The sequence below is a fragment of the Oncorhynchus masou genome, chromosome 22, assembly GCF_036934945.1.
Source record: "Oncorhynchus masou masou isolate Uvic2021 chromosome 22, UVic_Omas_1.1, whole genome shotgun sequence".
NCBI lineage: Eukaryota > Metazoa > Chordata > Actinopteri > Salmoniformes > Salmonidae > Oncorhynchus > Oncorhynchus masou.
Genome location: NC_088233.1, coordinates 3,481,688 through 3,493,815, shown reverse-complemented (window position 1 = coordinate 3,493,815; position 12,128 = coordinate 3,481,688). Strand labels below are relative to the sequence as shown.

Here is a 12,128-nt window from a genome sequence, read left to right as displayed (position 1 = left end):
CCTGCCCTCCGTCCAGTATCCTGCCCTCTGCCCAGTACCCTGACCTCTGCCCAGTACCCTGACCATAGCCCAGTACCCTGCCCTCCGTCCAGTATCCTGCCCTCTGCCCAGTACTCTGACCTCTGCCCAGTACCCTGCCCTCCGCCCAGTATCCTGCCCTCTGCCCAGTACCCTGACCTCTGCCCAGTACCCTGACCTCTGCCCAGTACCCTGCCCTCTGCCCTCTGCCTAGTACCCTGCCCTCTGCCCAGTACCCTGCCCTCCGCCCAGTATCCTGCCCTTAGCCCAGTACCCTGCCCTCCGCCCAGTACCCTGCCCTCTGCCCAGTACCCTGCCCTCTGCCCAGTACCCTGCCCTCCGCCCAGTACCCTGCCCTCTGCCCAGTACCCTGCCCTCTGCCCAGTACCCTGCCCTCTGCCCAGTACCCTGCCCTCCGCCCAGTATCCTGCCCTTAGCCCAGTACCCTGCCCTCCACCCGGTATCGTACTCTCCCCCTCAGTCACTGTCACTAGCCAGCTGCCTCTGAGTTCTCTACCCTGCACCTTAGGGACTGCTGCCCTATGTACATAGAAATTGAACACTGGTCAATTTAATAATGTTTACATACTATTTATAAATCTGCTGCTGTGCTAAATGTTAGATCATAAAACATTCTATGATTGTGTTCTTGTTGACATTTACTGCATTGATTGATTGGAACATAAGCATTTCAATACACACGCCATAACACCTGCTAAACTGTATATGCGACTAACACAATTGGATTTGATTTGAATAGATTCATCAATAGGTTTATCAATAGGTTCATCAATAGATTTGTCAATAGGTTCATCAATAGATTCGTCAATAGATTTGTCAATAGGTTCATCAATAGATTCGTCAATAGGTTCATCAATGGATTCGTCAATAGGTTCATCAATAGGTTCATCAATAGGTTCATATACGATACCGGTCAAAAGTTTTAGAACACCTTCGCATTCAAGGGTTTTTCTTTATTTTTACTATTTTCTACATTGGAGAATAATAGTGATGACATCAAAACTATGAAATAACACATATGGAATCATGTAGTAACCAAAAAAAGTGTTAAACAAATCAAAATATATTTAATATTTGAGATTCTTCAAATAACCACCCTGTTGAAGACCTTACGGAGTCCACTATGGTTTATGAGTCATGTTGAAGACCTTACAGACTCCACTTACGAGGACAAAGAGTATTCCTAATCATGTTATACTCCATCTATTTCATCAAGATGATGTTTTAAATGTGAGTGAAGCAGCTAAGATGAGCCACCTGTTGATGACAATAACCTAATGGTATGCACTCCATACCACCCACCGCTTAATGGTATGCACTCCATACCACCCACCGCTTAATGGTATGCACTCCATACCACCCACGGCTTAATGGTATGCACCATACCACCCACCGATAATGGTATGCACTCCATACCACCCACCGCATACCACCCACCGCTAATGGTATGCACTCCATATGCACCCATACCACCCACCGCTAATGGTATGCACTCCATACCACCCACCGCTAATGGTATGCACTCCATACCACCCACCGCTAATGGTATGGCTAATGGTATGCACTCCATACCACCCACGTCTGTGTAAATGGGATAATGGTATGCACTCCATACCACCCACCGCTAATGGTATGCACTCCATACCACCCACCATTTCCTTAATGGTATGCACTCCATACCACCCACCGCGTAATGGTATGCACTCCATACCACCCACCGTTTTTAATGGTATGCACTCCATACCACCCATACCACCCACCGCTAATGGTATGCACCCATACCACCCCGCTTAATGGTATGCAATCGCTAATGGTATGCACCCATACCACCCACCGCTAATGGTATGCAATGCTAATGGTATGCACTCCATACCACCCACCGCTTAATGGTATGCACTCCATACCACCCACCGTTTGAATGGTATTTTAATGGTATGTTCCATGTCTAATGGTATGCACCACCCAGGGCTGTTAATGGTTATGCACTCCTATTAATGGTATGCAGTTTTACCACCCACCGCTTAATGGTATGCACCATGAACCAGAAACCGCCATTTAATGGTACTCCATACCACCCACCGCTAATGGTATGCACTCCATACCACCCACCGCTAATGGTATGCACTCCATTAATGGTATGCACTCCATACCACCCACCGCGTTAATGGTATGCACTCCATACCACCCACCGCTAATGGTATGCACTCCATACCACCCACCGCTTAAATGCAATGGTATGCACTCCATACCCACCGCTAATGGTATGCACTCCATACCACCCACCGCTAATGGTATGCACTCCATCCATACCACCACACGTGGGTAAATGGTATGCACTCCATGAAAATGGTATGCACTCCATACCACCCACCGCTTAATGGTATGCACTCCATACCACCCACCGCTTAATGGTATGCACTCCATACCACCCACCGCTTAATGGTATGCACTCCATACCACCCACCGTAATGGTATGCACTCCATACCACCCACCGCTTAATGGTATGCACTCCATACCACCCACCGCTTAATGGTATGCACTCCATACCACCCACCGCTTAATGGTATGCACTCCATACCACCCACCGCTTAATGGTATGCACTCCATACCACCCACCGCTTAATGGTATGCACTCCATACCACCCACCGCTTAATGGTATGCACTCCATACCACCCACCGCTTAATGGTACTCCATACCACCCACCATGGTATGCACTCCCTGCCCTCCATACCACCCGCTTAATGGTATGCACTCCATACCACCCACCGCTTAATGGTATGCACTCCATACCCACCCTCCTCCATACCACCCACCGTAATGGTATGCACTCCATACCACCCACCGCTTAATGGTATGCACTCCATACCACCCACCGCTTAATGGTATGCACTCCATACCACCCACCGCTTAATGGTATGCACTCCATACCACCCACCGCTTAATGGTATGCACTCCATACCACCCACCGCTTACCCCTTAATCTCAGAATTCCCAGTTCAGAATAGCAATGTCCACAAGTAGGTGTTAGTACATTTATCCTCCCCCCCTCTCTTTCTTCACCCTCATCCATCCCCTCCACTTGTTATCTGCCTCCGTCTCCTCCCCTCCTCTCTTTCATAACCGAAACCCTGCTCTTACTCACTCCCCCGCATCACTCACTTCCAAGGAATCTTTAAAACCTTCCTTCTCTGGATCACTCTGTTCCCCCCTCTCCTTCCTGAATACCACCCTCTCTCTCTCTTTCTCTGTCTCTGTCTCTTGTCTGTCTCTCTCTCTCACTCTCTCTCTCTCTCTCTCTCTCTCTCTCGTTCTCTCTCTGCTTTATAAATTATATCCTTGTCAATATCTTCTTTCTCATGAAAACAAACAGATATCATGTTAATTTACATATGGTAGCCTATGAATTAATCAAAGAGCAAACGGGTTTAAGTCAAGTTAAGCGTGCAGAAAGACACCTACAGCTCTTTGCAGTTGACGTCATACAACGGTGTCCACTTGTTCTGCTGGTGCGGCTGCCATTTTATACACTGATAGTTAGGGTCCAGGTAGGAGTTATCAGCATCCGCCATCAAACCTGGGCCAGAAACAATGTCTACTGCGTAAGGGGGAAACACAAGATCATATGTTAATCTGCACATTGTTATGCATCAAAATAATAGCACGAGCTGATGTACACCCAACAATGTTTGTAGGTGCTGACCAACAGAGAGTAAACATATATATGAAAAATAGAAAGTCACACAATCGATATACTGTAATGGGTGTCATGATGGTCATGATGGTTATGATGTCATGATGGTTATGATGTTATGATGTCATGATGGTTATGATATCATGATGGTTATGATGTTATGATGTCATGATGGTTATGATGTTATGATGTCATGATGGTTATGATGTTATGATGTCATGATGGTTATGTTGGTTATGATGGTTATGATGTCATGATGGTTATGATGTTATGATGTCATGATGGTTATGATGTTATGATGTCATGATGGTTATGATGTTATGATGTTATGATGGTTATGTTGGTTATGATGGTTATGATGTCATGATGGTTATGATGGTTATGATGTTATGATGTCATGATGGTTATGATGTTATGATGTCATGATGGTTATGATGGTCATGATGGTTATGATGTTATGATGGTCATGATGGTTATGATGTTATGATGTCATGATGGTTATGATGTCATGATGTTATGATGCCATGATGGTTATGATGTCATGATGGTTATGATGGTTATGATGTCATGATGTCATTATGGTTATGATGGTTATGATGGTCATGATGGTCATGATGGTCATGATGGTTATGATGTCATGATGGTTATGATGTCATGATGTCATTATGGTTATGATGTCATGATGGTTATGATGCCATGATGGTTATGATGTCATGATGGTTATGATGTTATGATGTTATGATGCCATGATGGTTATGATGTCATGATGGTTATGATGTCATGATGGTTATGATGTCATGATGGTTACGATGGTTATGATGTCATGATGGTTACGATGGTTATGATGGTTATGTTGGTTATGATGGTCATGATGGTTATGATGTCATGATGTCATGATGGTTATGATGGTTATGATGTCATGATGGTTATGATGTCATGATGGTTATGATGTCATGATGTTATGATGGTTATGATGGTTATGATGGTTATGATGGTTATGATGTCATGATGTCATGATGGTTATGATGTCATGATGTCATGATGGTTATGATGGGTATGATGTCATGATGGTTATGATGTCGTGATGATTATGATGGTTATGATGTCATGATGGTTATGATGTCATGATGTCATTATGGTTATGATGGTTATGATGTCTTTGATGATTATGATGGTTATGATGTCATGATGGTTATGATGTCATTATGGTTATGATGGTTATGATGTCATTATGTCATTATGGTTATGATGATTATGATGTCATGATGGTTATGATGTCATGAAGGTTATGATGTCATGATGTCATTATGGTTATGATGGTTATGATGTCATGATGGTTATGATGTCATGATGGTTATGATGTCATGATGGTTATGATGTCATGATGTCATTATGGTTATGATGGTTATGATGTTATAATGGTTATGATGGTTATGATGTCATTATGGTTATGATGGTTATGTTGGTTATGATGTCATGATGGTTATGATGTCATGATGGTTATGATGTCATGATGGTTATGATGTCATGATGTTATAATGGTTATGATGGTTATGTTGGTTCTGATGTCATGATGGTTATGATGTCATGATGGCTATAATGGTTATGATGGTTGTGATGGTTATGATGGTCATGATGGTCATGATGCCATGCTGGTTATGTTGGTTATGATGTCGTGATGATTATGATGGTTATGATGTCATGATGGTTATGATGGTTATGATGTCATGATGTCATTATGGTTATGATGTCGTGATGATTATGATGTCATGATGGTTATGATGTCATGATGGTTATGATGGTTATGATGTCATTATGGTTATGATGGTTATGATGTTATAATGCTTATGATGGTTATGATGTCATGATGTCATTATGGTTGATGGTTATGTTGGTTATGATGTCATGATGGTTATGATGTCATGATGTTATAATGGTTATGATGGTTATGTTGGTTATGATGTCATGATGGTTATGATGTCATGATGGTTATGATGTCATGATGTCATGATGGTTATGATGTCATGATGGTTATAATGGTTATGATGGTTATAATGGTTATAATGGTTATGATGGTTATGATGGTTATGATGGTTATAATGGTTATGATGGTTATAATGGTTATAATGGTTATGATGGTTATAATGGTTATGATGGTTATGATGGTTATGATGGTTATGATGGTTATAATGGTTATGATGGTTATAATGGTTATAATGGTTATAATGGTTATAATGGTTATGATGGTTATAATGGTTATGATTGTTATGATGTTTATGATGGTTATGATGTTATGATGGTTACGATGGTCATGATGGTCATGATGGTCATGATGGTTATGATGTCATGATGGTTATGATGTCATTATGGTTATGATGTCATGATGGTTATGATGTCATGATGTTATGATGCCATGATGGTTATGATGCCATGATGGTCATGATGTTATGATGTCATGATGGTTATGATGTCATGATGGTTATGATGTCATGATGTTATGATGTCATGATGGTTACGATGGTTATGATGTCATGATGGTTATGATGGTTATGATGGTTATGTTGGTTATGATGGTCATGATGGTTATGATGTCATGATGGTTATGATGTCATGATGTCATGATGGTCATGATGGTTATGATGTCATGATGGTTATGATGTCATGATGGTTATGATGTCATGATGTCATGATGGTTATGATGGTTATGATGTCATGATGTCATGATGGTTATGATGGTTATGATGTCATGATGGTTATGATGGTTATGATGTCATGATGGTTATGATGGTTATGATGTCATGATGGTTATGATGTCATGATGGTTATGATGTCATGATGTCATTATGGTTATGATGGTTATGATGTCATGATATTTATGATGTCATGATGGTTATGATTGTTATGATGTCATTATGGTTATGATGGTTATGATGTCATTATGTCATTATGGTTATGATGATTATGATGTCATGATGGTTATGATGTCATGATGGTTATGATGTCATGATGTCATTATGGTTATGATGGTTATGATGGTTATGATGTTATAATGGTTATGATGGTTATGATGGTTATGATGTCATGATGGTTATGATGTCATGATGGTTATGATGTCATGATGTCATTATGGTTATGTTGGTTATGATGTTATAATGGTTATGATGGTTATGATGTCATTATGGTTATGATGGTTATGTTGGTTATGATGGTTATGATGGTTATGATGTCATTATGGTTATGATGTCATGATGGTTATGATGTCATGATGTCATTATGGTTGATGGTTATGTTGGTTATGATGTCATGATGGTTATGATGTCATGATGGTTATGATGGTTATGATGGTTGTGATGGTCATGATGCCATGCTGGTTATGTTGGTTATGATGTCGTGATGATTATGATGGTTATGATGTCATGATGGTTATGATGGTTATGATGTCATGATGTCATTATGGTTATGATGTCGTGATGATTATGATGTCATGATGGTTATGATGTCATGATGGTTATGATGGTTATGATGTCATTATGGTTATGATGGTTATGTTGGTTATGATGTCATGATGGTTATGATGTCATGATGGTTATAATGGTTATGATGGTTATAATGGTTATAATGGTTATGATGGTTATGATGGTTATGATGGTTATAATGGTTATGATGGTTATAATGGTTGTGATGGTTATATGATGGTTATAATGGTTATGATGTTATGATGTTATAATGGTTATAATGGTTATGATGGTTATAATGGTTATAATGGTTATAATGGTTATAATGGTTATGATGGTTATAATGGTTATGATTGTTATGATGTTTATGATGGTTATGATGTTATAATGGTTATAATGGTTATGATGGTTATAATGGTTATGATGGTTATGATGGTTATGATGGTTATAATGGTTATGATGGTTATGATGATGGTTTATGGTTATGGTTTATAATGGTTATATGTTATAATGGTTATGATGGTTATAATGGTTATGATGGTTATGATGGTTATGATGGTTATAATGGTTATGATGGTTATGATGGTTATGATGTCATGACGTCATGATGTCATGATGGTTATGCTTACTAATTACATTGTTATGAGCATTCATAGACTGTGTGACTTTCTTCTTTAATTCCCAACATGTTGCCAAGGCAACAGAACAGGGACAAGTGGAGGGAGGCCACTGTGGCCTGATGTTTCAGAAGACCAGTTGTTTTATACCTAAAGGTGTATTTTTGGATTAATGTGCGAGCGTATGCATATGACAGTATGTTTGGATATAAGAATAGGGTAGTGGGGGAAAGTGAGAAGGAAAGAGAGAGAGAGAGAGAGAGACGGAGAAAGACTAAATAAGACCACCAGAGAGAGACAGAGAGAAAGAAAGAGAGAGAGACAGACAAAGATATGCCTGCCTACCTGGCTCTTGTTTGATGATACCTGTGAGGATCTGAGAGTTCAGGGTGCTGTCAGGACCGTCAGCATGTTTCCTCTTCTTTGCCTGGTGGACTGCTATCCCACTGTAAACACACACATTAACACAAACACATGTTCGGAACGTAATCATTTTTATCCAGAGATCAAGATTGATTGATCAACTGAAACACGAGATAGAGGGCACCCCTCTCTGGTCTTCCAGAAAACCATTCATCTCTTTCTCTCCTGATCACACCTTCCCTCTCCTACAACTGACATTCCTCCATCTAGTCCTCCATCCATTCCTCCCTCCATTCCTCCCTCCATTCCTCCATCTAGTCCTCCATCCATTCCTCCCTCCATTCCTCCCTCCATTCCTCCATCCAGTCCTCCATCCATTCCTCCCTCCATTCCTCCCTCCATTCCTCCATCCATTCCTCCCTCCATTCCTCCATCCAGTCCTCCATCCATTCCTCCCTCCATTCCTCCCTCCATTCCTCCATCCATTCCTCCCTCCATTCCTCCATCCATTCCTCCATCCATTCCTCCCTCCATTTCCTCCATTCCTCCCTCCATTCCTCCATTCCATTCCTCCTCCATCCATTCCTCCCTCCATTCCTTCCTCCATTCCTCCATCCATTCCTCCCTCCATTCCTCCCTCCATTCCTTCCTCCATTCCTCCATCCATTCCTCCTTCCATTCCTCCCTCCATTCCTCCTTCCATTCCTCCATCCATTAATCCATCCATTCATCCCTCCATTCCTCCCTCCATTCCTCCCTCCATTCCTCCCTCCATTCCTCCCTCCATTCCTCCCTCCATTCCTCCATCCATTCCTCCATCCATTCCTCCATCCATTCCTCCCTCCATTCCTCCTCCATTCCTCCATCCATTCCTCCCTCCATTCCTCCCTCCATTCCTCCCTCCATTCCTCCCTCCATTCCTCCATCCATTCCTCCCTCCATTCCTCCCTCCATTCCTCCTTCCATTCCTCCCTCCATTCCTCCATCCATTAATCCATCCATTCCTCCCTCCATTCCTCCCTCCATTAATCCATCCATTCCTCCCTCCATTCCTCCATCCATTCCTCCCTCCATTCCTCCCTCCATTCCTCCATCCATTCCTCTATCCATTCCTCCCTCCATTCCTCCCTCCATTCCTCCATCCATTCCTCCTTCCATTCCTCCCTCCATTCCTCCATCCATTCCTCCATCCATTCCTCCTTCCATTCCTCCCTCCATTCCTCCCTCCATTAATCCATCCATTCCTCCCTCCATTCCTCCCTCCATTAATCCATCCATTCCTCCCTCCATTCCTCCCTCCATTAATCCATCCATTCCTCCCTCCATTAATCCATCCATTCCTCCCTCCATTCCTCCCTCCATTAATCCATCCATTCCTCCATCCATTCCTCCCTCCATTCCTCCCTTCATTAATCCATCCATTCCTCCATCCATTCCTCCCTCCATTCCTCCCTCCATTAATCCATCCATTCCTCCATCCATTCCTCCCTCCATCCATTCCTCTCTCCATTAATCCCTCCATTCCTCCCTCCATTCCTCCCTCCATTCCTCCATCCATTCCTCCCTCTGTAGAGCTCAAGGAAGTAGGCCAGTGTTTTGAGTGATGGGCCCAGATAACAGAGGAGTCATGCCGCATAGAGGAGCTCAGTGAGCAAAGTGAAACTGTATCATATCATATCTCAGTATCTATAGTATCTACAATATACAGTGGGGAGAACAAGTATTTGACACACTGCCAATTTTGCAGGTTTTCTAACTTACAAAGCATGTAGAGGTCTGTAATTTTTAATCATAGGTACACTTCAACTGTGAGAGACGGAATCTAAAACAAAAATGCAGAAAATCACGTTCTATGATTTTTAAGTAATTAATTTGCATTTTATTGCATGACATAAGTATTTGATCACCTACCAACCAGTAAGAATTCCGGCTCTCACAGACCTGTTAGTTTTTCTTTGTACCTGTTTGACCTCGTTACCTGTATAAAAGACACCTGTCCACACACTCAATCAAACAGACTCCAACCTCTCCACAATGGCCAAAACCAGACAGCTGTGTAAGGACGTCAGGGATAAATTGTAGACCTGCACATGGATGGGATGGGCTACTGGACAATAGGCAAGCAGCTTGGTGAGAAGGCAACAACTGTTGGCGCAATTATTAGAAAATGGATGAAGTTCAAGATAACGGTCAATCACCCTCGGTCTGGGGCTCCATGCAAGATCTCACCTTGTGGGGCATAAATGTTCATGAGGAAGGTGAGGGATCAGCCCAGAACTACACAGCAGGACCTGGTCAATGATCTGAAGAGAGCTGGGACCACAGTCTCAAAGAAAACCATTACTAACACACTACGCCGTCATGGATTAAAATCCTGCAGCGCACGCAAGGTCCCCCTGCTCAAGCCAGCGCATGTCCAGGCCTGTCTGAAGTTTCCCAATGACCATTTGGATAATCCAGAGGAGGAATGGGAGAAGGTCATGTGGTCTGATGAAACAAAAATAGAGCTTTTTGGTCTAAACTCCACTCGCTGTGTTTGGAGGAAGAAGAAGGATGAGTACAACCCCAAGGTCACCATCCCAACCGTGAAGCATGGAGGTGGAAACATCATTCTTTGGGGCTGCTTTTCTGCAAAGGGGACAGGACGACTGCACCGTATTGAGGGGAGGATGGATGGGGCCATGTATCGCGAGATCTTGGCCAACAACCTCCTTCCCTTAGTAAGACCATTGAAGATGGGTCGTAGCTGGGTCTTCCAGCATTACAATGACCCGAAACACACAGCCAGGGCAACTAAGGAGTGGCTCCGTAAGAAGCATCTCAAGATCCTGGAGTGGCCTAGCCAGTCTCCAGACCTGAACCCAATAGAACATCTTTGGAGGGAGCTGAAAGTCCGTATTGCCCAGCGACAGCCTCGAAACCTGAAGGATCTGGAGATGGTCTATATGGAGGAGTGGGCCAAAATCCCTGCTGCAGTGTGTGCAAACCTGGTCAAGAACTACAGGAAACGTATGATCTCTGTAATTGCAAACAAAGGTTTCTGTACCAAATATTAAGTTCTGCATTTCTAATGTATCAAATACTTATGTCATGCAATAAAATGCAAATGAATTCCTTAAAAATCATACAATGTGATTTTCTGGATTTTTGTTTTAGATTCCGTCTCTCACAGTTGAAGTGTACCTATGATAAAAATTACAGACCTCTACATGCTTTGTAAGTAGGAAAACCTGCAAAATCAGCAGTGAATCAGATACTTGTTCTCCCCACTGTATATAGTATCTACAGTACCTACAGTATCTACAGTATCTATAGTATCTCAGTATCTACAGTATCAACAGTATCTATAGTATCTACAGTATCTATAGTATTTATAGTATCTACAGTATCTACAGTATCTATAGTATCTACAGTATCTATAGTATCTCAGTATCTACAGTATCAACAGTATCTATAGTATCTACAGTATCTACAGTATCTATAGTATCTATAGTATCTATAGTATCTAAAATATCTATAGTATCTACAGTATCTACAGTATCTATAGTATCTACAGTATCTACAGTATCTACAGTATCTACAGTATCTAAAATATCTATAGTATCTACAGTATCTACAGTATCTATAGTATCTACAGTATCTATAGTATCTATAGTATCTAAAATATCTATAGTATCTCAGTATCTACAGCATCTACAGTATCTACAGTATCTATAGTATCTATAGTATCTATAGTATCTAAAATATCTACAGTATCTACAGTATCTACAGTATCTACAGTATCTATAGTATCTATAGTATCTAAAATATCTATAGTATCTACAGTATCTACAGTATCTATAGTATCTACAGTATCTACAGTATCTACAGTATCTACAGTATCTATAGTATGTATAGTATCTATAGTATCTAAAATATCTATAGTGTCTTAGTATCTACAGTATCTATAGTATCTACAGT

The 12,128-nt window shown here is 41.5% G+C and overlaps 1 protein-coding gene across 3 annotated transcripts in view; it reads right to left on the bottom strand.

Annotated features, from left to right (window-relative positions):
- Window positions 1–12,128, bottom strand: part of myrf (myelin regulatory factor) — an 86,499-nt gene that overhangs the window by 31,702 nt on the left and 42,669 nt on the right. For 2 of the 3 annotated variants that reach the window (XM_064929093.1, XM_064929094.1), the window contains exons 6-7: window positions 8,151–8,251; window positions 3,502–3,637 (exon numbers count right to left, since the gene is read on the bottom strand). In XM_064929093.1, coding sequence (XP_064785165.1) covers window positions 3,502–3,637; window positions 8,151–8,251 — 237 coding nt within the window. The remainder of the gene's footprint in view (window positions 1–3,501; window positions 3,638–8,150; window positions 8,252–12,128) is intronic. The other variant, XM_064929096.1, reaches the window with a different exon arrangement.